Raw genomic sequence first — 27,208 nt, forward strand, 5'->3', positions numbered from 1 at the left:
CCAAGGTCTCTGTTCAGCAACACTCCCTAGGACCTTACCATTAAGTGTACAAGTCCTGCTAAGATTTGCTTTCCCAAATGGAGCACCTCGCATTTATCTGAATTAAACTCCATCTGCCACTCCTCAGCCTATTGGCCCATCTGGTCAAGTTCCCGTTGTAATCCGAGGTAACCTTCCTCACTGTCCACGACACCTCCAATTTTGGTGTTATCTGCAAACTTACTAACTGTACCTCTTAAGCTCACATCCAAAGCATTATTTTAAATGACAAAAAGTAGAGGGCCCAGCACCGATCCTTAGCTGAGGCAGAAAGGAATAGAAGTTCAGCTGATAGGCTGAGAGGAATGGGTGTGGCAGAACCCACAGTTCAGAGGTGGCACTGTCGAGTGTACAGCTGATTGTCCTGGTGAAGGTGGTGATGTGCAATCCTTAGATTGATAACATAGACCAGGTTGTGTTGCATGTCTTCAAAATGATGATTCCAATAACACAGACACTCGACAGAAAACCAGAACTGAGATTACAGAAACCTTTATTGGTGCGATATGGAGACAACAGTGTAAGTATCCAGGGCAGTCACTGGCAACAGTATGGAGGAAACCAAGAGTCATTACAGACATTTTATCTTTACATTAAATGACATTGTGGGTTAAGGTGTGAAAGGAAAAGAAAGACCATCAGGGTGTGTCAATGGAATCCTCCAACCAACCGAACAACCAAATCCCAGCAGTCAGCCAGCCTGTATAAAACTTGACATTCTTTAACTTCTGTGTCATGGCAATAGATTCTATCCTATATCAGACTTTAACACGGAATCATATATTGCAGAAAGTGGCCATTCAATCCATTAAGCTCGTGCTGGCTCTTTGCAGGAATTACCCAATTGGTCCCACTTCTCTTATTTTCCTACATCGACTGAGATTGTATCTCATATTCCCTTTTTGAGAGTTGTTATTAAATCTCTTTACTTTTAAGATAGGAGTTAAATTCAGAAAGGATTGTTAATCCCACAGGAGAACAACAAATACCCAAAGATTACTATAAACACAGAGGATAACTACTGGTCAACTTTGAGACAACTTCACAGAAAGCTGAATGTGTTTTTACAAACTAAATCTGTTGACATCGAAGTTGTTTCTCAGAAAAGTTATTTTCTCACTTGTAAAACTGAATATGCTTTTACCTGGAGACCGAGTCTGAAATGATTGCTCAATGTTGCAGAATGTACGACTTGCAAATGTAAGATGTGACTATCAATTCATACAGACAATCCTTTACCACCTGAATGATAATTGCCTTGAGGATCAATCTTTCAACATGGTATTAATAATATACCACATTTTATAATATTTGCAGACTTGCCAAGATCCTGAGCCAGATAACAGAGTATAAAGTTATTGCCCACATTATCAGAATTGGACCTTTTTTTAAAATTAATCTGTTTAAGAGATGTTATTAAAAACCTGCAGAGTAGGTGGGACTTGAACCTGGACATCTCTGTCTAGGGACAGGGAACACTACCACTGTGACATAAGAGAGCACCAACTCCACACCCTTCAGTGGTCTGAGTTTTTAAAAAATGCAACCTATTTTTCTAGTTGACCTGTTCAGAGATGTTATTACCCACACCACTGGAGCAGGTGGGATTTGAACCAGAGCCAACTAATCGTGACCTTGTAGAACCAAATTCCATTCACATGGAGCAAATTCATTTAGTTAAGTTGGTTAATACCTCAATCATGCCAGTTATAATAAAAATTAATCCTTCCTATCTCTGAGCCAGGAGGCCTGGCTTGAATTCCGACATGGTCGCGAGATATGTCAGAGCATCTCTGAACAGGTAGATTAGAAAATGAATAAAACATAACTGTTATTAGTATGATTTTTGCAGCTACCTGGGATAAATATGATTGAGTAGGTTGAGTTAGGTGGCCCAATCAGCAGGATGATTGTGAAAATGCATTTGTATAACTTAACTTCTCTGCGTTTGGCCATGTTGGTTGCAGTACTGAATTAAAGCTGATATTGCTGAGCCCCTGAATGATTCTGGTTCAAATGAGAATTTGCATTTAAATATTAAATTATTGAAGTTTACATGAGCAGTTTTCAACAACTGCTCAAATCAATAACAACTCAGGTACCGGCCCAGAGGATATCCTGAAGATTCAGAGGAGGTTTGTAAACAAAATTACACAATGACAATATGAGAGAATAATGCAGAATTTTGCTTTCACATAAAGTACTGATCTCAGTTTGACTGGCATGCATTTTCTAATCCTCTTAAGGTGCCTTCCAACATAAACACTTTCTTCTCAGATAGTTATCAGTGAAGACAACAAAATCAGATAGAAACATCTTGCATTTAGATAATCATATAAACAGATAGGATCTAACTTAAGGAGCTCGTTGATCACATGAATTCAATTTTATTTTATGGTTTGTTAGTTTTTTGTCCAATTAGGCTGTATCTGTAACGTGGGCGTAGTCTGTGATAGTACAGTTTTTTAATGGCAGAGATATTATCTTGATCAGATACTTCCCTTTTCATATAGTGCCTTTTATGTGAGTTTTTAGCAGCTACAGACCTAGCCAGTTTGTTACTACCATGTGATTCGACCATATTGTTGCCTGACCCTTGACCATTCCCATATTGATCATACCCATTGTTGCCTGACCCTTGACCATTTTGACCATACCCATTGCCATTTGACCCTTGACCATTTTGGCCATACCCATTGCCATTTGATCCTTGACCATTTTGGCCATACCCATTGCCATTTGATCCTTGACCATTTTGGCCATACCCATTGCCATTTGACCCCTGACCATTTTGGCCATGCCAATTGCCATTTGACCCTTGACTATTCCCATAATGATCATACCCATTGTTGCCTGACCCTTGACCATTTTGACCATACCCATTGCCATTTGACCCCTGATCATTTTGTCCATACCCATTGTTGCCTGATCCCTGACCATTTTGGCCATAACCATTGCCATTTGATCCTTGACCATTTTGGCTATATCCATTGCTGTTTGATCCTTGACTATTCCCATAATGATCATACCCATTGCCATTTGACCCTTGTCCACTTTGACCATTGCCATTTCCATTTGACCCCTGGCCATTTCCGTTTTGGCCGTTCCCATTATTATATGATGATTGACCATTCCCATACTGGTCATATCCATTGCCATTTGACCCTTGCCCATTTTGACCATTCCCATTGTTATATGATGATTGTCCATTTCCATTTTGATCATATCCATAGCCATTTGATCCCTGACCATTTTGACCATACCCATTCCCATTTTGACCATACCCATTTCCATTTGACCCTTGCCCATTTTGACTGTACCCATTGCTGTTTGACCCTTGACCATTTCCATATTGATCATACCCATTGCCATTTGACCCCTGACCATTTTGACCATACCCATTTCCATTTGACCCTTGCCCACTTTGACTGTACCCATTGCTGTTTGACCCTTGACCATTTCCATATTGATCATACCCATTGCCATTTGACCCCTGACCATTTTGACCATACCCATTTCCATTTGACCCCTGACCATTTTGACTGTACCCATTGCTGTTTGACCCTTGACCATTTCCATATTGATCATATCCATTTCCATTTGACCCTTGCCCATTTTGACTGTACCCATTGCTGTTTGACCCTTGACCATTTCCATATTGATCATACCCATTGCCATTTGACCCCTGACCATTTTGACCATACCCATTTCCATTTGACCCTTGCCCATTTTGACCATACCCATTGCTGTTTGATCCCTGACCATTTTGACCATAACCATTTCCATTTGACCCCTGACCATTTTGACCATAACCATTGCTGTTTGACCCTTGACCATTTCCATTTTGACCATACCCATTGCTATTTGACCCCTGACCATTTTGATCATACCCATAGCCATTTGACCCTTGACCACTTTGGCCATACCCATTGCCATTTGACCCCTGACCATTTTGATCATACCCATAGCCATTTGACCCTTGACCACTTTGGCCATACCCATTGCCATTTGACCCCTGACCATTTTGATCATACCCATAGCCATTTGACCCTTGACCATTTTGGCCATACCCATTGCCATTTGACCCCTGACTATTTCCATTTTGGCCATTCCCATTGTTGTTTAGCCCCTCATTATATTCATCTTCATCATATCCATTGTTGTTTGCTCCCTGACCATTTCCATTTTGGCCATTCCCATTGCCATTTGATCCCTGACTATTTTGCCCATTCCCATTTGATCCCTGACTATTTTGCCCATTCCCATTTGATCCCTGACTATTTTGACCATTCCCATTGCTGTTTGATCCTTCATTATATTCATCTTCATCATATCCATTGCTGTTTGATTCCTCACTATCCTCGCCTTCATCATTCCCATTATTGTTTAATCCCTGACTACCCTCATCTTCTTCATTCTCATTGTTGTTTGACCCCTGACTATTTTGACTATTGCCATAACCACCTGACCCTTGACCATTCCCATTTTGGCTATTGCCATAACCACCTGATCCTTGACCATTCCCATTTTGGCTATTGCCATAACCACCTGACCCTTGACCATTCCCATTTTGGCTATTGCCATAACCACCTGATCCTTGACCATTCCCATTTTGGCTATTGCCATTGCTGTTTCCTCCCTGACTGTTACCATTTTGTCCACTTCCACTGCCTTTTGTTCCTTGACCCTTGCCATAAGCATCGCTGCCAAACAACCATTCCCAACCTTTTGGTCCAGTTAGAGAATCATACAAATTGGACAGTCCTTTGCTATTAGAAGATCCTTGGTACATTCCACGCTTTTGGCTTGTGTAAAACGATGTGCCAAATGGACAACGACGGGACCTTGATCGAAGTGAATCTAAAAAGCTGTTTCCTTTTTCTATTCCTGTGGAAAATAACAGTTAAAAAGAATTACATTTGAAACCAATGTACATCACAAATAATACTGTTTCACATTGTAAACCACCTGAATAGGAAGGGCTTAGAGTGATATGGGCCAAACGCTGGCAAATGGGACTAGCTTAATTAGAATATCTGGTCGGTATGGACAAGTTGGACCAAAGGGTTTGTTTCCATGCTGTATATCTCTAGGACTCTATAATTCTATGCGGGCAGTAGTGGGTTGTGTCAACAATGCAATGAAGGAATAGAGAGAATCGATGAAGGTATGGCTGTAGATGTTGTGTACCTGGAGCTTTCAAAAAGTTTTTGTAAAGTAACTCATATTAGATTATTTGGAGAATAGAAGCAATTAAGTATTAAAATAACAGGCATTGGTGAAAGGATAGGAATTGGTGAATGGGAGTGAATTGAAATATTATTAACAGCAGTGTGTATGCAATGGGATACACGTTAGGGTCATTGTTTTCCTTGTTATAGATAAGTGATGTTTTTGTTTTATTCATTCATGAGATCTGGGCATCGCTGACAGGGACCAGGTTTATTCCCTGTCCCTAGTTGCCCCTAGAGAAGGTGGGGGTGAGCTGCCTTCTTGACCCGCTGCAGTCCATGTGCTGTGGGTAGACCCACAATGCCCTTAGGGAGGGAATTCCAGGATTCTGACCCAGTGACAGTGAAGGCACGATGATATACTTCCAAGTCAGGATGGTGAGGGACTTAGAGGGGAACTTGTAGAGGGTGGTGTTTCCATGTATCTGCTGCCCTCGTCCTTCTAGATGGAAGTGGTCGTGGGATTGGAAGGTGCTGCCTGAGGAGCCTTGATGAATTGCCGTCGAGCATCTTGTCGATGGTACAGCGCGTTGTGCGTGGAGGGAGTAGAGGGAGTGCCCCTCTTTAATGATCTTACACAAAGACTTTAGCATGGGAATCTTCAGGAGTGATGCAGTTCCAAACATTTGCAGTGAGCTCTGTGTCATGACTACAAAAGATGGATGTTTACTTTATATGGGATATGAAGAGATGAGGTGTAATGGATTCAAAACTATATCTAAACAATGTGAGGTAAATATTGGCAAAATCACCTTTGGGTGAATTAACTTTCAAAAAACAGGTAACCTTTGATTTCTTACACTGATCCAAAAAATGTTACAAATCTTAAAGGGTTGAAACATCTGGGGAATAACTAGTCTGAGATGACAAATAGAAACCGGTGTATCTCAAACAGCAGAGGAATACAGGCCATTCTGCTGAGATTGACTTACTTTGATCTGATGGTGCATTGTTTTGAGGCTGCTGGCAGTCTGGGTGATCAGGATTAGTTAAGCACTTCTTATCATCTGGCTGGATTGTAGCTCCTTGATTAACCGCTGGAAATGAGAGGGAACATTTCACTTTGTGACATCCATTTCCATTTACATGATTCAGAAACATCACCATCATCAAAAGATCGCAAGACAACCCAATGATATTTGGAGAATGGATCAAAACAAGACATTAGAACATAGAACATTCCAGCGCAGTACAGGCCCTTTGGCCCTCGATGTTGTGCCGATCTGTGAAATCAATCTGAAGCCCACCTTTTCTACACTATTCCATTTTCATCCATATGTTTATCCTTTGACCTTTCCAATGCCCTTAAAGTTGGCGAGTCTACTACTGTAGCAGGCAGTGCATTCTACGCCCCTACTACTCTCTGAGTAAAGAACCTACCTCTGACATCTGTCCTATATCTATTACCCCTCAATTTAACGCTACATCCCCTTGTGCTAGCCATCACCATCCAAGGAAAAAGGCTCTCACCATCCACCCTATCTAACCCTCTGATTATCTTATATGTCTCAATTAAGTTTCCTCTCAACCTTCTCTCTAGCAAAAACAGCCTCAAGTCCCTCAACCTTTCCTCATAAGTCCTTCCCTCCACCCCAGGCAACATCCGAGTAAATCTCCACTGAACCCTTTCCAAAGCATTCTAGAGGGTAGTACAGATCTGGAATTCTCTATCCCCGAGAGTTGTGGAGGCTGGATCACAGAAAGTGCACAAAGAGGAGGTAGATGCATTTTTGAAATGTTGAGGGTGGTGAGGGACTGGCATGAAAGAGGAGTCGAGATCTGGGGAAGATCAGACAAGAGTGGTCGGTTTTTGAAATGGCAAAACAAGCTTGAGGGGCTGAATGGCCTACCCATGCTTCTATCCCTTATGTTCTTAAACTTGGCTTAAAGAGGTAGGCTTTAATGAAAGGACAAGAGGGAGATAAAGCAGCAGAGAGGTTTGGGCAAAGTGTGACCACCAACAATGGCACGAAAGGGGTGCCATGATCATTTGGTGAGTGATGAACTCCTTCAGGAGAAGACTACATCTTTGCAATTGCATCTCCAGGCTTGGAAAATCCCACCAGGGTCTAGAACAGATCACAATATAATGGAACTTTAACAGTCTGTGTTGAGGGGTTCTGGAAGTAGCCTATCCTCTGTGGGATGGTGGTGTTGTGGTGATAATGTACTAATGGACGAGCATTCCAGAGGCCAAGGCTAATGTTGTAGGAATATGGGTTTGAATCCCACCATGGTGAAATTTGACTTTGATAAATTTATGGAATTAAATGCTAGATGCCGGGCAATCTTGTAGGGTTTGTTATTGTGAATCAAGTTCACTAATGTCCTTCAGGGAAGGAAATCTGCTGTCCTTACCTGGTCTGACCTACATGTGACTCCACAGCAACGTGGATGACTCCTAACTGCCCTCTGAAAGGGCTGAGCACGATGCTCAGTTCAAAGGCAATTACGGATGGGCAACAAATGGTGGCTAGGCCAATGACAACCACATCTCATTAAATGAATAAAAGTAATCAGAAAATCTGAATAAACCTGTTAAGACAATTGCAGCTGGCACCAAGCAATCAAGCTTTGCGTCTTTCCTCTATCTGCATTTTAGTCTGGGGCTAATCAGCTTAAAGTAAATGGGTCTGAAACCAACATCAACTAAAAACGTTAGCTCATCCAAAACTCTGCCATCCCTATCCTGTCTTGTACTGTGTCCCAATTACCATCACCCTCGTGCTCACTGACTTACTTGGCCCCCAGTTCCAATAATGGTTCAGTTTTTAAATTCTCATTCTTATGTTCCAACTGACCTTGTCCCTCTCTATCTATGTAATATCCTCCAGATCATTAACCCTTCCACATTGGTTCCGGCTCCATGCCCATCCCCAGCTCCAACACCTGATGGCCATGCTTTCCTTGACCAGGAAATCTGGAATTCCCTTCCAAAACCTCTCCATCTCTCTATCTCCCTCCAAGTCACTCCTAAAAACCTAACTTTAGTGACCAAACAAATGGAGCCAGAACAAGAAAATATTTTTCTGTCAATATTAGGGTAATATTTCAGAAACACCACTTTTGGAGCCTGTGAATATGTGAGACATGGGTAGCCCTGTAACCACACACCATTTTCTACCTGTTGTCTTTAGTAGGAATACACAGTTCTATGATCTATATTCCCTACGGTCAGGAGCATCTCCAGGAACATTCACTCCATACGTGACTGTCATTTCTAATCTATGTCCCAGTGCACTATGAATTTAAGAGGAAGCTACATAAACACAGGAGGGTGAACAGAATTCAAGATTGTGTTGATAGAGGTGGATGTGACGGTGTGAGAGGAGGCCGGTGTAGAATAGAAATGCTAGTGCAGACAGCTGGGTCAAATGACCTGCTCATTATTACTAATAATGAGATTCTGGAGAGGTTGGAAGTGCATGGTAAAACAGGGCGGAGTCAGCACAGCTTTGTCAAGGGAGGTCATGCCTGACAAACCTGTTAGAATTCTTTGAGGAAGTAACAAGCAGGTTAGACAAAGGAGAGACAATGAATGTGATCTATTTTGGGTTTCCAAAAGTCCTTTGACAAGGTGCTGCACAGGTGGCTGCAAAATAAGATAAGAGCCCATGGTGTTGGGGACAAGGTACTGGCATGGAGAGAGGGTTGGCTGACTGGCAGAAAGCAGAGAGTCGGGATAAAGAAATCATTTACAGGATGGCAGCCGGTGACTAGTGGAGTTCTACAGGGGTCAGCATTGGGACCACAACTATTCATGTTGTACATTAGCAATCTGGATGAAGGAACTGAGGGCATTGGTACTGAGTTTGCAGATGACACAAAGATAGGTGGAGGAGCAGGTAGTGTTGAGGAGACAGGGAGGCTGCAGAAGGATTTGGACAGGCTAGGAGAGTGGAGAAAGGAGTGGCAGATAGAATAGAGTGTAGGAAAATGTGAGGTCATGCACCTTGGTAGGAAGAATAGAGGAATAGACTCTATTCCTAAATAGACTAAATAGGAAAAGACTTCAGAAACCTTTAAAAAAGGGACTTTAGAGCACTAATTCAGGATTGTCTTAAGGTTAACATACAGTTTCAGTTAGCAGTTGGAAAGCAAATGCAATATTTCCATTCATTTCAAGAGGGCTAGAATACAAGAGCAGAGATGTACTGCTGAGGCTGTATAGGGCTCTGGTCAGAATACTTTTGGAATATTATGAGCAGTTTGGGCCCATGTTTCTGAGGAAGGATGTGTTAGCCTTGGACAGGGTCCAGAGGAGACGAGCAGCCCCTGGGAGGAAGGGCTTGTCATAGAAGGAACAGTTGAGGACTCTAGGTCTGTACTTGATGGAGTTTAGAAGAATGAGGGGGATCTGATTGAAACTTACAGAATACTGAGAGGCAAAAATAGAAACTGCTGGAAAAGCTCATGAGGTCTGGAAGCATTTCCGGTAGGAAATCAGATTTAATATATCGGGTCCAGTGACCTTTCCTCAGAATTGATGGTAGCTAAGAAAATGTTGGCATATGTGCAGAAGATGGGGTTGGGGAAGAGGTCAAGGAGTAAATGATAGGTGGGCATAGAGTCCAAAGAGAGATGGAGCAGTTGGACAGAGAAAACACAGGTTGAGGGCCCTATTTAACACAGTGCTGGGGAACGCTCGGTTGAGGAAGAAGGTGAACATTTCGGAGAATACTGAGAGGCTTGAATGTGGACATGGAGAAGAAGTTTTCACCTTTAGGAGAGACCAGGAACCAAGGGATAGTCACAGAGTGAAGGGACAACCCTTTAGAACTGAGATGAGGAGGAATTTCTTCAGCCAGAGGGTGGGGAATCTGTGGAACTCATTGCGCAGGGGGTTGTGGAGGCCAAGTCACTGAGTGTCTTTAAGACAGAGATAGACAGGTTCTCAATTAGTAAGGGGATCAAGGGTTACGGGGAGAAGGCAGTAGAATGGGATTGAGAAACATATCAGCCATGATTGAATGATGTGCAGACTCAATGGGCCAAATGGTCTAATTCTGCTCCTTATGGTCTTACAGTTTCTGTGCTGTGGGTTCTATGTGATTTACTGTATATGAGTAGAACAATAAAAACCATGATGCTACAATGATGCATTACCATTTCCACATCAAAATAACAATGCAGTTGTTTCAGTGCCCAGTCTAATCAGTCTCTCATTAGTGCCTTGTGAAATATTATATTGCACGGCATGAAAGGACACCATTTGGTCCATTGTGCCAGTACTGGCCCTTTGAAAGAGCTATCCAATTTCCCGATGGCTCTGCAAAGCTTTCTTTTCAAATATCTAGTCCATTACACTTCAGGAAGTTATTTAATCTGCTTCCTCCACTGTTCCAGGCAGTGCAATTCTGGATCACAGCAACTCATTATGTAAAAATAATTTTCCCCTTCCTTTTTTTCTGTCAGTCACCTCAAATTTTTGTCAAGAACAATGCTGGAAATGTGAAACAAAAGCAGAAATCACTGGAGAAACTCAACAGATCTGGCAGCATCTGTGCAGAGCGAAACAGAGTTTATGTTTGGAGTCCAGATCTGAAGAAGAGTGACTGAACTTGAAATGTTAACTCTGTTTCTCTCTCCACAGATGCTACTAGACCTGTTGAGTTTCTCCAGTAACATCTGTTTTTGTTTTAAATGCTTGCCCTCTGGACATTGACCATTCTGTGTAAAATATTTACAAGTTTTTCCCAGATATGTCAGAGAGCTTGTGCACGCTTTCAAAACACCAATTGGAAAAGGCTGATTTCGATATCCATGGACAGAGAAAGAGAGTTAACATTTCAAGTCAAAACATTAACTCTCTTTCTCTCTCCGCAGATGTTACCAGACTGTTTGAGTTTCTCTAGCAATTTCTGTCTTTATTTCAGATCTCCAACATCCATGATGTTTTGTCCTGAAGTCAATATCCAATGTTTCTAAGGTCTTTAAAATACTGCTTGAAAATAATTTTTGAAGAAGCTTTGGAATTTCAAAACAACATTATAAAGATTACCTGACTGCTAGTCACCTCAAAACAAGGAACTTACCTGAAGTTGTAGGCAGCTGTAGAGCAGTAATGGTGCAGAGTGCGAGTATAACTGCTTTCCTGAGCATGGCTGCAGGTGTTGTCAGCGCAGTCAGAAGCTGGTGGCGAAGAGCTGCACAGTGCAGCTTATATCACCCTCTGAAAGTGAGAGAAAACCTATAATTACAGCATGGAGTCACCCACCACCCCAAACGCAGACACTGCAATTTAGTTTTGAGGGATGTACTTTCTCTTAGAAAGTGAAATCTCCACAACTCTCAGTGATGAATAATGCTTGATTGAGCCACTAAATCAGCGCTCATTTCTGTCTTTAACTCAAAATGATCACTCTCAGTTGTTGGCATAGATTGAGCTTTAGTCCAAACAGATCAACACTTTAGGAGATTGCATTTTTGCAGCTACGAACATGTATTTACATAAATCCTTTAATATAGACAAATATCCTAAAGCATTTTACAAAGGCACTGAGCTTACAAACAAGGTTTTAGGGATGGTAACTAAAATGTTAGTCAGTAAGTTGTCTTTTAAGGAGACTCTTACAGGAGTTAAGAGACACAGGCTTCTTCCTACGTTACAACAATGACTACCCTTCAATTGAACTTCATTGGCTGTAGAGCATCTTGAGGAACAATCCATTTAAGCTGTCCAGCTGTTCAGAGGGACTGTGCACGTCACTGATTGTATGGACACATGGATTTCTGATTCTGCAATTACTGCCACTCACTGACTTCAGAGACAGGAACAATTGGAGGGAATGTAGACTATGAGATATACAGTGGGTGCGAACGTTGCTTCAAAAATGCAACGTTTTCCCTTCAAAGGCACAGTCCCCATTGGAAGGGCAGAAAAAATAGGAATATGCAAGAGGAATAGGTACTTAATGAAAGCAGAAAGTGCTGGAGAAACAGGCAGCATCCATGGCAAGTGAAATGAGTTAACGTTTTGAGTCCAATATAGTCCTTCAAGAGTCATATCAGATTGGAAATACTAACTCTGTTTCTCTCTCCAAAGATATTATCCACCCTGGCTATGTTTCTCCAACAACTTCTGTTTTTACTTCATAGAACATAGAACATAGAATGTTACAGTGCAGTACAGGCCCTTTGGCCCATGATGTTGTGAAAATAATCTGATGCCCATCTAACCTACACTGTTCCATTATTATCCATTATTATTTCAGATCTCCATTATTTTGTTATTGTTTGAGGAATAGAGCATTGGTGCTGGAGGACTGGAAAAGGCTACAAACATAGGGAAGAGAATCATTGATTTCATGTCAATGTTGTAAATTATAAATGTTGGGTCCAAACACTGGGGAGGGTCTAGTGTACATATGAACAGAAAACCCAGAAGCAGGATTAGGCCATTCATCCCCTTGAACCTGCTCCACCATTTAATACAATCATGGTTGATCTCATCTTGACCTCAACTCCACTGCCCTGTCTAATCTGCAGAACCCTTCAACCCATTACTAATTAAAATTCTGCCCATTCCTCCGTAAATTTACTCCATTTCCCAGCATCCACTGCACTCTGGGGAAGTAAATTCCACAGATTCATGACCCTTTGAGAGAAGAGATTCCTCCTTATCTCTATTTCAAATCTGCCAACCCTTATCCTAAAACCATTATATCTCGTTCTAGATTGCCCCACAGGGAGAAAACATTCTCTCTACATCTACTTTGTCAATCTCTTTAGCATCTGATGGACCTCAATTAAATCTCCTCTCATTCTTCTAAACTTCTCAATCTCCCTCCCTAATGTAGATGACACAGGACAGCAATTATGGAAGTGGATTTGATACAAGCTAGAGTATTTGTAGCTGAATTCTTGACAAAGCCGAAGAATACAAACATTATGGTACAAACAGCAAAAATGTCGCTTCTTCTTTATTATAGTGTTTTCCATATAATCTTCAGCAAGTTGGAGAATTTTGGTTTTGTCCATTTGATATTTTAAAAAGCTGCTTTGAAGCCCTTTTCAGTATCTTTTTACTGTGGTTTATAGCAATCCAGAACAGAGAATACCCATCTACAGATAATTTCCAGCTGGGTTAGCTAATGTTATAATTTTTCTGAAATTTCAAGTTAAACTTATATTCTGTTCCCTGTTGTATCACATTCTTAGTGAAGGAGAAAGAAAAGAAACATTTGGATTTATGTAGCACCTTCCACATCCTCAGGATGCTCTATACTGCTTTTTAAAAACTCTGTGGGATGTGGGCATCACTGGATAGATCAGCATTTATTGCCCGTCCCTAGTTGCCTCTTGAGAAGGTGGGGGTGAGCTGCCTTCTTGACCCGCTGCAGTCCATGTGCTGTGGGTAGACCCACAATGCCCTTAGGGAGGGAATTCCAGGATTTTGACCCAATGAAGGAACAGTGATATATTTCCAAGTCAGGATGGTGAGTGGTTTGGTGGGGAACTTGCAGCGGGTGGTGTTCCCATGTATCTGCTGCCCTCATCCTTCTAGATGGAAGTGGCTGTGAGTTTGAAAGGTGCTGTCTGAGGATCTTTGGTGAATTTCTGTAGTGCATCTTGTAGAGATGAGTTCTGAGGAAAGGTCACTTGATCTGAAACGTTAACTCTGATTTCTTTCCACAGATCCTGCCAGAGCTGCCGAGCTTTCCAGCAATTTCTGTTCTGGTTTTTTGTAGATGGTGCTGACTGTCAGTCTTGGAGGATATGGGTGCTGGTTTCTCAAAAAACTAATAACATTTTGACATCTATTTGCTGTTGCTGAGAGTTGAAGTATTCACCTTATAACTGAAATCAATGGATTTTTTTGTTTGATGGTAGTATCATGGAAATGGGGATACAGCCAGGATATCTTTACAAACAGACTTTCTTGGGGTGAATGACCTTCCTCCATTCCATTGACCATACAGTGCACATCAACATCTTCCACATCTAGAAAACTCACTTCTTTCTCTATGAATAACCAAAACTGATACAAGGTGATGCTGCATTTTATCAAATTAAAAATCATACAACCTTATAGTCCAATAGGTTTATTTAGAAGCACTACCTTTCCAAGTGCTGCTCCTTCATCAAGTGGTTGTGGACCATAAGATCATAAGACACAGACTTTATAACAAAAGTTTACAGTGTGATGCAACTGAAGTTATATATTGAAAAAGACCTGGATTGTTTGTTAAGTCTCTCATCTTTTAGAATGACCATGTTGGTTTCAGTTCTTTCATATGTAAATTGCAGAACTTTTCTTTACAAGTTACATTCTCAAGTGAACTTTAACAATAGGTGCCATGTTGGCCCAGATAATGTATTGAAGGTGTGAGGTGCCCTGTGTGAGGCTGTCCGTGTCCCAATGTTCAGACTGATTCTAATCTAAAAAATGGATTTGTATAATCTTACATGGATTCATGCAGCTTTTGCTCAAAAAAAAATTGTAATTCTGCAAGTACAAATTCACCCCACAAACTTATATGTGTGTGAGGCTGGGTATGAGTGTCTGGGAGAGAGTATGTACACACCGGTACTTCCAAATCATGACTGCATTTTATCCATTTTCAGAATTTGTGCAAGTCCGGTTATATCTGTGTAATCTTGAATTCTTACATTGAACAACTGTAGATTTGTAAATTACAAGACGTTAACATTCGGTTCGACTGTGATCAATTGTAGCCATGATGTGGAGAGTCTGGTGCTGGACTGGGGTGAACAAAATCAGAAATCACACAACACCAGGTTATAGTCCGACAGGTTTATTTGAAATAAAGCTTGTTATTTCAAATGGACCTGTTGGACTATAACCTGGTGTTGTGTGACTTCTGACTGTGATAAATTTACAACATGATGTCGGTTAATGCCTGTATCTCCCACAGCAGTAACAAAGTTTTCATTGTGTACAATCACAAAGTCCTGCAGCAATGGAGCAGGCTCAGTCAGCCTATTGAAAGGGCTATGCAGTTTGTCCCTTTTCCCCTCTAAGCGTTTCTGTTTCAAGTGTACTTCTACATTCAATTGGGAAAGTTGCTATTGTCGGTGCCCCTATGATTTTTCGAGTATGATAGCATGATGCTGATTATCCAGTGGAATATTGGCCTGAAAACATGGGTTCATAAACTTGTGTTAGTGCTGGGGAATTTACGTTCAGTTGTTGGGATAAATCTAGATTAAAAGGTAAGCATCAATCATTGTCAGGGAAATCACCTGATAGCCATGGGAGAGAAAGCCCCCTTCTCATAGATCATCACCAGCTAACAGGAGTCCTCCCACTGAGTCAGAACATAGCTAAATGACACACACTGCTCTGAAACACTGCAGACCCACCTGGAGTGGACCCTCAAACAAACCCCTCAAACCCATGACGCCTTCCCCTCTCCTGGTTGACCCAGTACCGAGCCCAGTGGAGAATCCCAGGTTTTCAATGGAAATCTGGACAATCCTTGAAGGCTTGGGGAAGACATGGTCCTGGGATGGCAAGTTGGCTCAGTGGTTAGCACTGCTGCCTCACAGTGCCAGGGAGCTGGGTTCGATCCTACCCTCAGATGATTGTCTGTTTGGAGTTTGCGTGTTCTCCCTGTGGTCTAGGTGGATTTCCTCCAAGTGCTCCAGTTTCCTCCCACAGTCTAAAGATGTGCAGGTTAGGTGGATTCACCATGGGAATTGCAGGGTTACAAGGATAAGGTACAGAGTTGAGTCTGACTGGGATGCTCTTCAGAAGGTTGGTGTGGTTTTGATGGACCGAATGGCCTACTTCCACATTGTAGGGATTCTATGACAGGAACAGCTCAGATTGTGACTGTAGCCTTCCTGGTCTGACCATCATTCACAGACTGAATGCCTGCCCCTGGGAGATGTATACTTGTGGTAATACAACCTCTCACACTGGATCAACTGATGCCACTGGAGATCAACATCAAATTTCCTCTCCAGCATACGAAACAAAAATCAGTGATAATGATTGTGAAACAGCTAGATTCATCTGGTTCACTAGTATCCTCGAGGGGAGAATATAGAGTACAGTCATACAGAACGGAAACACACCTTTTGGTCCAACCAGTCCATATTGACCATGTTCCCAAACTAAACTAGTTCCACCTAGTAATCTAATCACCTGTCTGTCTCGGGCCCAAGTGCGGCCAAACAATTCTATTCATGTACTTATACAAATGTCTTTTAAACTTTGTAACTGTACCCATATCTACTTCTTCAGGAGGTTCATTCCACACAAGAACCACTCTCTGTGTAAAAAAGGTTGCCCCTCAAGTTCTTTTTAAATCTTTCTCCTCTCACCTTAAAAAATGCCTCCTAGTCTTAAAATCCCCCACCCGAGGGAAAAGACACCTCCCGTCCATCTTATCCATGCCCCCCATGATTTTATAAACCTCTCTCCTCAGCCACTGATGTTTCAGGGTAAAAAGTCCCAGTCTATTCAGCCTCTCCTTATAAGTCAAGCCCTCCATTCCCGGTGACATCCGTTAAATATCTCGATGATTCATAACTACCCTTTTTAACTGGGGCCTGTTAAGACCCACCGTGCTTATGCAGCATCCTTTCAAGGGCAATTAGGGCTTTACCTGAGATGACCACAAACTGTCAACAAATAAAAATGCTTTATAATTGACAACAATTCTCTGAAACTAACAGCTGACTATGGTTTTTCTTTTAATTGGAGTCAAGGCAAAGCCAATTAAAATTAGACTGCATTAGATCACGTGACCTGGAAGTTCATGGGACAATTTAATTAAAGGCTAAACCAAATTACATTTCCTACACCATAATTATCAAATTGCAGAAGATATTGCAATTTGACTAGCTATTTTCAGAGGCTCTTGCCTAGCTCCACAAGACTTGTTTGTTCGGGTTCTGAGCTGTGTAAGCAGTTTGATGGAAGCTCAGGTATTTGTGAATGTCATACACAGCTAAAGGGAAGCCGTGCTGTCAGTGTTAGCTGTTTGGCCGGGGAATAGAAATCCTGTCAGATCCAGATGGAAATAAACATGGAGAAGTTGATGCTTTGCTCAGTATTTTCTTAATTCGACAAATTGCTGTAATTTGCACAGACATTAACAACAGCGACAACTGAAATTTATAAGAGCTCCTTTAATGGAACAGAAACATCCCCAAGCTCTTGAACTGAGTGAAAATAAAATTTAGGGAGAGATGTAAGATGGGTTGCTGACTTGCTAATGTGTGACTAAAGTCCAGATTCATCACCACTGACCAACAAATGGAGGTTAAATCAGATTGAGTGTAGAAGCTGTCATCAATCTGATCTGTTAGGTGTGAGTTACACCTGGAGTTAGTCATCTGGAACAGGGTCATTGCCAAATTTCTAATTTCATTCATTACATGAAGTGGAAATGTAAGTGGGTTCAGTTGTGGAACAGAAAATGTTTGACATGTATTTATGGTTTAAAGAGTGGTGCTGGAAAAGCACAGCAGGTCAGGCAGTATCCGTGGAGTAGGAGGGTTGACGTTTCAAGCATAAGCCCTTCATCAGGAATTCCATCACGATTCCTGATGAAGGGCTTATGCTCGAAACGTTGATTCTCCTGCTCCTCGGATGCTGCCTGACCTACTGCTCTTTACCAGCGCCACTCTTTTGACTCTGATTTCCAGCATCTGCAGTCCTCCCTTTCTCCATGTGTTTATGGTTTATTGGGTGTTTCCTGAAAGAAAGCAAATGGGGGTAGGGGTTCAAAGGGGCGAGGAGCTCTGCCACACCCACAGTGTTGTCGTTATAGAGGACCTTTCAGTCTCAAAGTACCACATTTCTGATGCAGCTCACACTAAACGCCATCTGTTTGAGACCAACAGCAGCATACACTTAAGGCAAAATCAGGAGGTGTGTAGAGGAAGCAGATAGTGGTGTTGGTCAGTGTTTAATGTAGATTTGACCAATGCTGCCACCTTCGACCTTTTCCCATCAACTAAATCCATCCCTTTAACATGTGATGAGCAGCAGCAGGGAGCTCACATCCAGTACCTCGGTACCACCAATAGAGTGCTACACTGTCAGGAGGGGCCAACTTGTGAGTGAGATGCTAGAGCAAGGCAGCAGCTCCTCTCTTGGGTGGACCTGGAAGATCTCACAGCCACTGTTTGAAAGATATTTGGGGGATGGGAAATGTTGCCCAACCTCCAGCCCAATATTTATTACACAGCCAATGATCTTGTCATCACCACACTGCTGGCTGTGGGATCTTGCTGTGTGTATAACAGCAGCTGTTTCTTTTCGTGGGACATGAGCATTGCTGGCTAGGCCAGTATTTAGTTGTCCTTGGGAAGGTGATGCTGAGTTGCAATACATAATATTGTTTCCTACAATACACAAACAAATAACTGGGCGTCAAAATGAATTTAATGGCCAGTGAAATGCTCTGTGATGTCCTGAGGTCTTCAAAGGTGCCATAGAAATGCAAGTTGTTTTTGGATTTCAACGGATGGAAGTTTAAGGAGTGCTGTCAGTCTTGCAGCTGCTCCTGGGATAACAGGCTTAGTTAAAGATTGATTAGAGTTATTTTACATGAATAGGAAAGGTTTGGAGGGAAATGGATCAGCTACAGGCAGATGGGACTAGTTTAGTTTGGGATTATGTTTGGTATGGACTGGTTGGACCGAAGGGTCTGTTTCCGTGCTGTATGACTCCAGATGACACTGGACTGCTGGTTGTTGTTGTAGGATCATAGGAACAGGAGAAGGCCATTCAGCCCCTTGAGTCTGTTCCTCTATTCACTGAGATCATGGCTGATCTGTGGCCTAACTCCACATACCTGCCTTTGGCCCTTATCCCAAAATACCTTTACTTCACAAAATTGTATCTCTCTCAGATTTAAAATTAAGAATTGATCCAGCATCCACTGCCATTTATGGAAGAGAGTTCCAAACCTCTCCTGCCTTTTGTGTGTAGAAGTGCTTCCTAACATCTCTCCTGAAACTGGCCCTCATTCTCAGACTGTGCCCCTAGTTCTAGAATCCCCAACCAGTGGGAATCGTTTATCTTTACCTACTCTGTAATTACCGGTTAATATATTGAAGACTTTAATCAGATCACCCCTTAACTTTCTAAACTCTAGAGAAAACAGGCCTACTTTGATTAATCTCTCCTCACAACTTAACCCCTGAAATCCATGTATCATTCTGTGTTGTACTCCTTCCAAAGCCAATCTATACTTCATAAGGGTGTGGTGCCCAGATCTGCTCAAAGTCCTCCAAGTGGGGTCTACCCGGTTCTGAGGAAGGGTCACCGGATCTAAAACATTAACTCTAATTTCTCACTACAATTGCTGCCAGACCTGTTGAGTTTTTCCAGCAATTTCTGTTTTTGTATCTTATGTCTGCAGTTTTGTTTTGCTTGGCGTCTAACCAGGGTTTTGTCTAACTGCAGCATAACTTCTACATCCTTGTATTCCAGTACTGTAGACATAACGACCAGCATTCCATTAATTTTCTTGATTTTTTTCTGTGCCTATTTGTGACATTTAAATAACGTGTGCCTGTATCCCCCAGTCTGTTTGGACATCCACTGCATTTAACTCCATACCTTCTAGAAAGTTCCCTGATCTATCTTTTTACAGTCCAATGTGAGAAACAACCTCACACTTGCTTACATTGAACTCCATCTGCCACAGTTTCATCTATTCACCTTGTTTATTAACATCACTCTGTAATTTTAAATTATCACCTACTGTCTGCAATGCTGCCTAAGAGCGGGTCATTGGCAAACTTGAATATAGGACTTTCTACGCCACTATTGTGTGGAAATAATGTGAATAATTGAGGCCCTAACACAGATCCTTGCAGTTGCTGAACTGCAGTAATTCTAAAACAATGGTTTGCATTCGTAAAGGGTAAAAACAGTGACTGCAGATGCTGGAAACCAGAGTCTAGATTAGAGTGGGGCTGGAAAAGCACAGCAGTTCAGGCAGCATCCGAGGAGCAGGAAAATCGACGTTTGGGCAATACCTGATGAAGGGCTTTTGCCCGAAACGTCGATTTTACTGCTCCTCGGATGCTGCCTGAACTGCTTTGCATTCATATAGCATCTTTAACGCAGTGAAACTTGTCGAAGTTCTTCACTGGAGTGTAAATCAGATAGAATTTGACGCTGAGCCACATGATCAGATATTAGGACAGACGGGTAAATACTAGATCAGAAAGGGAGACTTAAAGGTAATTCTGAAAAGATGGGGAGACAATTAGGTTAACTGTGTATTTCAGAGCTACACGTTCAGGCAGCAGATTCCACAGCCATCAGGTAGAGCAGTGATTAACATGAAGCCTGACCAAGAGCCAAGAATTACATGTACACAAATGTATATATATGTACTGGTATCAGGAGTAGGCCTTTCAGCCCATTGATCCTGCTCCACCTTTCAATAAAATCATGGCTGACTATAACCTCAAATGCACATTTCCACCTACCCTCTGCTCTTGGCGGGGGAGGGGGGGAGGTGAATCTACCAACCACTCCTTTAACAATTCTCAAGGGCTCTGTCTTTTCAGGGACAGTGTTCCAAAGACGCATGGTCCTCTGAGAGAGATGTTTTTTCCTAATCTCTGCATTAAATGGGCGATCGCTGAATTTTAAACTGTGTATTGTCAGAGTGCAGAAACCTGGGAAGGTAGTCACGTAGATGAAGCTACATGCTGACAGACTTACCTGGGTCTAACCCTAGCCCTTTGAGACCACATCAGGCAAATGTTTCTCACATAGCCAAAGCTGCTATGTTCAGGGTGGGCTTTAACTGCAACAGGAAAGCGGGAAGTGGGGGTTGGGGGGGGGGGGAGGTGTGTGAATAAATTTAAAGACAAAGGTAGTGGAAGAGATCTCCATTTCTGGATCTATGGAATATTTCACATTGGTTTTCCTATCTGGTTAAATACTTTCTTTCTCTGTATTTTTGTCTGTGGATTGAGAACTGTATTGAACACATTTAGTAGCTAGGTATTATCACAAATAGTCAGCCTTCCCTCTGTAAGGAACAGCTGAGTACACAGTAATAACTAACATGGCCCTAAGGGGTTACTAACATAGGAACTGGAACATAGCAATTTTGACAGCAGTCTAACCAAAATGCTACAGGTAACTAAAACCATCCCACTTTGAGACATGCCTGTGTTCCTAAAATACTTCTCAGTCAGCAAAACGACCCAATCTAATTAGAGGGAGAGCACTTGTTTTGTTATTTATCTCATGACTGAGTTGAACGATGAGTTTGTGAAGACTCTTACCTAAACCCAAAGTAACAACATCAACATTGTTGAAGCTCACCAAGAAGGGGGATAGGTTTTTAAAGCTTTATGGGCAAGAATGTCAAATTTCCAACGTTCAAAGATCAACCAACATTGGTTCACCAACCCACCCAACATAATTTTCTTCAGTAATAGAAATTGTTGTGATTGTTTGAAATTTAGCATTCCTGTATCTGTCCTGAGGAATTCAAGACAAATAAAACTTCAACAACGTCTCTTTTCAAAAATAGCATCAATTGTTCAACAAGAAGAGGGATACTATTTCACTGCCTTTGCCTCAATTTTACTGTAAAACCTGCGCCCACACCTCCTCCCTCACCTCTATCCAAGGCCCTAAAGGAGCATTCCACATCCATCAAAGTTTTACTTGCACATCCACTAATATCATTTATTGTATCCGTTGCTCCCGATGCGGTCTCCTCTACACTGGGGAGACTGGGCACCTCCTAGCAGAGCGCTTTAGGGAACATCTCCGGGACACCCGCACCAATCAACCACATCGCCCTGTGGCCCAACATTTCAACTCCCCCTCCCACTCTGCCGAGGACAGGGAGGTCCTGGGCCTCCTTCACCGCTGCTCCCTCACCACCAGACGCCTGGAGGAAGAACGCCTCATCTTCCGCCTTGGAACACTTCAACCCCAGGGCATCAATGTGGACTTCAACAGTTTCCTCATTTCCCCTTCCCCCACCTCACCCTAGTTCTAAACTTCCAGCTCAGCACTGTCCCCATGACTTGTCTGGACTTGTCCTACCTGTCTATCTTCTTTTCCACCTATCCACTCCACCCTCTCCTCCCTGACCTATCACCTTCATCTCCTCCCCCACTCACCCATTGTACTCCATGCTACTCTCTCCCCACCCCCACCCTCCTCTAGCTTATCTCTCCACACTTCAGGCTCACTTCCTTTATTCCTGATGAAGGGCTTTTGCCCGAAACGTCGATTTCGAAGCTCCTTGGATGCTGCCTGAACTGCTGTGCTCTTCCAGCACCACTAATCCAGAATTTTAAAACTGTCACCCTTCAAAGCTTCCCTCCTCCCTATCTCTATTAACCTTCACCATAGAGTTATAGAGTCAGACAGCGCGGAGAGTCCCTTTGGTCCAACTAGTCCATGGTGACCATGTTTCCAAACTAAACTAGCCCCACCTGCCTGTGCTTAGCCTACACCCCTCCAAACCTTTCCTATTCATGTACTTATCCAAATGTCTCTTAAATGCTGCAAGCCTGAATTCCTGTGAGCTCTCTGTACTACTCCAATTCTTGCTTCTTCAACATCTCTAATTCCCCTCACTCCACCATTAGCAGCTGTGCCTTCAGCCGCTAGGACCCTAAACTCCCTCCCTTAACCTCTCCATCTTACTGCACCTCTCTCCTCATTACAACACTCTTTAAAACTACTCCTTTGAACAAGCTTCTAGTCACCTGTCCTAACATCTCCTGTGACTCAGTGTCAAACATTGCTTAATAATGTTCTCGTGTAGCAATAGCCCCTTCGGTCCAACTCGTCCATGCTGACCAGATATCCTAACCTAATCTAGTCCCATTTGCCAGCACTTGGTCCATATCCCTCTAAACCCTTCCAATTCCTATACCCATCCAGATGCCTTTTAAATGTTGCAATTGTACCACCCTCCACCACTTCCTCTGGCAACTCATTCCATACAGGCACCCTTTGTGTGAAAACATTGCCCCTTAGGTCCCTTTTAAATCTTCCCCCTCACCCTAAACCTACGCCCTCTACTTCTAGGGAAAAGATCTTGTCTACTCACCCTATCCATGCCCCTCATGATTTTATAAACCTCTATAAGGTCACCCCTCAGCCTTTGACACTCCAGGGAAATCAGCCCCAGCCTGTTCAGCCTCTCCCTACAGATCAAATCCTCCAGCCCTGGCAACATCCTTGTAAATCTTTTCTGAACCCTTTCAAATTTCACAACATTCTTCCTATAGGAGGGAAACCAGAATTGAACATTAATCTTGCAAACATTACTGTGATCAAATAAACATTAAACAAATAACAGATCCATGACCCGCTCAGCATACCATGACAGATGTGGACTCTTGCCTGGTAAATGGCTGGGACAGTTTCAGGAGCACAGAGGATTATGGGTTCTATAGCTGGCATAACTGATTGGTTACCCTGAAGATGGAAATCACGGATTGAAGTAGATGATTTGAAGCTGGAGAGTATCTGATGAAAGCCTCCAGATTTACAATTCATTCAGCTGCTTTGGTCACATATTCCCTTTCCTTTCCCATCAGGCTAAACCTCCTTAAAATTCTCTCCCAACCATGCAACATCTCCCATCCTAATAATCTTCTAGTTCATAGATAAGACAATGCTAATACTGAATCACTAACAGAATAGGAGCCACTATTTGTGATCTAGAGAAGCAAAGTTCATGACAAAAGTCAATTGGAATAAGAGATGCATTGGGAGTGATGCAATTGGAGGGAATCACTTCAATTGCAACAACATACATTTATATAGACGAGTAGTTACATGAACTGGATACATATTCCAGCACACCAGAATTAGCCACCATCCTAAGCAAGCTGTTCCAGTTCAGGTACCGCATTGGCCTGAACTCGATAATATCGAAAATCATCCTGCCTACTGAAATCAGTGCAAATCCAATTCAGTGAACTACTGTCTCATTAATCTACTCATGGTCATCAGCAAGCCATTGGACAACATAATTGACAGTGCTATCAAGCAATACTTACACAGCAAACACTTCAGTTTGGTTTCTCCGGCACTGTTCAGCACATTACCAGCCACCTTGGGATATTTTGTTTTGTTAAAGGTGCTCCGCAAATGCAGGTTGTTGTTGCAGTGAAGAACTGTGGAACATCCTAGGGATGATTAGATTCCCTACAGTGTGGAAACAGGTCCTTCGGCCCAACCATCCACACCAACCCTCTGAAGAGTAACCCACCCAGACCCATTTCCCTCAGACTAGTGCACCTAGCACTATGGGCAATTTAGCGTGGTCAATTCACCTGACCTGCACATCTCTGGACTGTGGGAGGAAACCGGAGCACCCGGAGGGAACCCACACAGACACAGGGAGAATGTGCAAACTCAACACAGTCAATCACCCGAGGGTGGAATCGAACCTGGGACCCTGGTCCTGTGAGGCAGCAGTGCTAACCACTGAGCCACCGTGCTGCCCTTGTCAGAGGAGGTAAGACCCTTAAACCCATGGCTTAGACTGCTCGGCCATGGCTGCAGGATGATCATTTCTACTTTTTGCCAAATGCAGTCTTTTCTCCATAACCTTGTGCATTATTCCTATTTAAATAATTATCCAGTTCCCTCTTGAATGCCTCAATTGAACCTGCCTCTACCATACTCCAAGGCAGTGCATTCCAGACCCTAACTTAGTAATCATCACATTTATTTCTTTTGCAAAACTCTATAAAACAGTGCCCTTTGATTTTTGATCCCCTTTCTCCCTATCCAGTCTGTCCAGAGCATTTATGATTTTGAAAACCTCTATCAAATCTCCTGTCAGCCTTCCTCTATCCGAGGAGAACAGTGCCAATGAATCCAATCTTTCATTTTCTTCCTAAATTGTGACACAGTACTTGATACTCCAGCTGACTCATAAATGCACAATGTTGTTTCTTTAACAAGTTTATAACAGAATATTTTCAATATGAAGAAAATATGGATGCTCCTGTTTGATGTTCTCCATTCCTAAGAACTGGTCACCCATTTATGGACTTGAACTTACAAGAGTAGACAGTACACTGATACCATTAGACAGCAGTGTACTTACAATCTGCCAACTGTAACTCACTTTCAATGTAATCTTCTCCAATGTGATTGATGGGTTGAGTGAGCACCAAGTGGTGTAACGTTTCTCAACTCAGTTCCTGCAACTGATGCACTTTGGGAAAGTAGCAGTGAAAGGTGATGGAATCACAGAGTGTTAAAAAATGCCATTTGGCCCATTATAACTGTGAAAGAGCCATCCAACTGTCCAGAAGATGTTGTTCAAGCAAATTTGGAAAGTTAGTGAACCTGGAAATTCCTTATTCAAGCTGCAGTTATATAATGGGAATGGTGAGCCTGGTGCCTTCCATTATCTGGATCAGTGAAAGCAGATTGAATTTTCACCCCAGTCCATATACGTAATATGAAAATGGCTGAATATAATCCAGTCGCCTCTGAACACAGGTTCCAGTTTCCAATGAACATTCAAACTGGACTTGAAACATTAACTCTATTTCTCTCACCTCTTTCTGCCAGACCTGCTAAGTTTCTCCAGCACTTTCTTTTGTGCTCTTGGTATTCTGAGAGATCATCTGTTCCATGATGTGCAGACACCCCCTAGGGGTAGAGTCAGACTTCTCAATGCAGCATGATTGTGAGGTATTTTGTGTGGCAATTCACAATTTTACATACAATTTTCAGTTCTAATTGTTGAAGACCACACCACTTTTAGTTTAGTTGTATCTAGTGGACAATTGCCTAACATGTGTTGATACAAATTTTCGAAAGGCATTTTAGTTGATGGGGAACTTACATTTATAACCTTCACAATTTTCACAACTCAGCATGTTCCAAAAATCTGTACAGTCAATGAAGTACTTTCAAAGTGTAGTCAGTGTTCTGTAGAATAATGGGACATTAAAGAAGCTTAACACATCCAGGACACCGCAGCTAACTTGACTTGCAACTGATCCACTACCGTCAACATCCACTCCCTCTATCATTCAGTAGCAGCAGTGTGTACTACTGACAGGATGCCCTGCAAAAACTCATCAAGGCACCTTCCAAATCTGCAACATCTACCATCTAGAAGGACAAGGGCTGCACCCCCTGCAAGTTCCCCTCCAAGCTACTCACCAACCTGACTTGGAAACACATCTGCCATTCCTTCAGTGTCACTGGGTCAGAATTATGGAATTCCCTCCCTAAGAGCATTGTGGGTCTACCCACAGCACATGGACTGCAGCGGGTCAAGAAGGCAGCTCACCCCCACCTTCTCAAGGGACAACTAGGGACGGACAATGAATGCTGACCCAGCAAATGATGTAAGAACAAACAAATACCCAGAAAATGTGTTTTGATGTATCTGGTTTCACCATAAATATTGGTAAGGACACGTGGCAGAACCTTTACAGAAATGTGAGACAAAAACAAGGATTACAACAGAATATGAGGAAAATATTCCACAAGTTGGATGACACTGGTGAGGAGAGAAACAGAGTTAATGTTTAAAGTCAGTGAAGTTGAACATTGATGCATTCCTCAAACTGTTGTTTGTGAGTATGTAAGTGACAGAATCACAGAAATGTTGCCGTGCAGCAGGCCATTCAGCCCATTGTGTCTGCACCAGCTCTCCAAATGGGTGTCGTGACTGTGCTAATTTCCTGCCTTTTCTCCCATACCCTGCACATTGTTTCTACTTATATAATCCTCCAATACCCTCTTCAATATCTCACGTGAACCTGCCTCCACCACACTCCCAGGCAGTATGTGACAGTGAAATTGCTGCCAGGAACTTCCATCTGTTAATAAATTCATAAAACAATTCCTTCATTACCCTAAAAACCAACACATTGCAACCTGAGATGTGAACTCTCCATCTAGAACATAGAACTGTACCGCATAGGAATGAGCCCTTCGGCCCACGATGTTGTACTGAACATGACACCAAATTAAA

At 42.4% G+C, this 27,208-nt stretch overlaps 1 protein-coding gene across 1 annotated transcript in view; it reads right to left on the bottom strand.

The window, feature by feature from the left end:
- Nucleotides 1-542: 542 nt before the first annotated feature.
- LOC140485548 (uncharacterized) overlaps nucleotides 543-27,208 on the bottom strand; it is a 33,112-nt gene continuing 6,446 nt past the window's right edge. The window contains exons 2-4 of the mRNA XM_072583764.1: nucleotides 11,306-11,442; nucleotides 6,203-6,307; nucleotides 543-4,926 (exon numbers count right to left, since the gene is read on the bottom strand). Coding sequence (XP_072439865.1) covers nucleotides 2,432-4,926; nucleotides 6,203-6,307; nucleotides 11,306-11,372 — 2,667 coding nt within the window. The 5' untranslated portion in view covers nucleotides 11,373-11,442 and the 3' untranslated portion in view covers nucleotides 543-2,431. The remainder of the gene's footprint in view (nucleotides 4,927-6,202; nucleotides 6,308-11,305; nucleotides 11,443-27,208) is intronic.

Source organism: Chiloscyllium punctatum, chromosome 14 (genome assembly GCF_047496795.1).
Source record: "Chiloscyllium punctatum isolate Juve2018m chromosome 14, sChiPun1.3, whole genome shotgun sequence".
In the NCBI taxonomy this organism is placed as follows: Eukaryota; Metazoa; Chordata; class Chondrichthyes; order Orectolobiformes; family Hemiscylliidae; genus Chiloscyllium; species Chiloscyllium punctatum.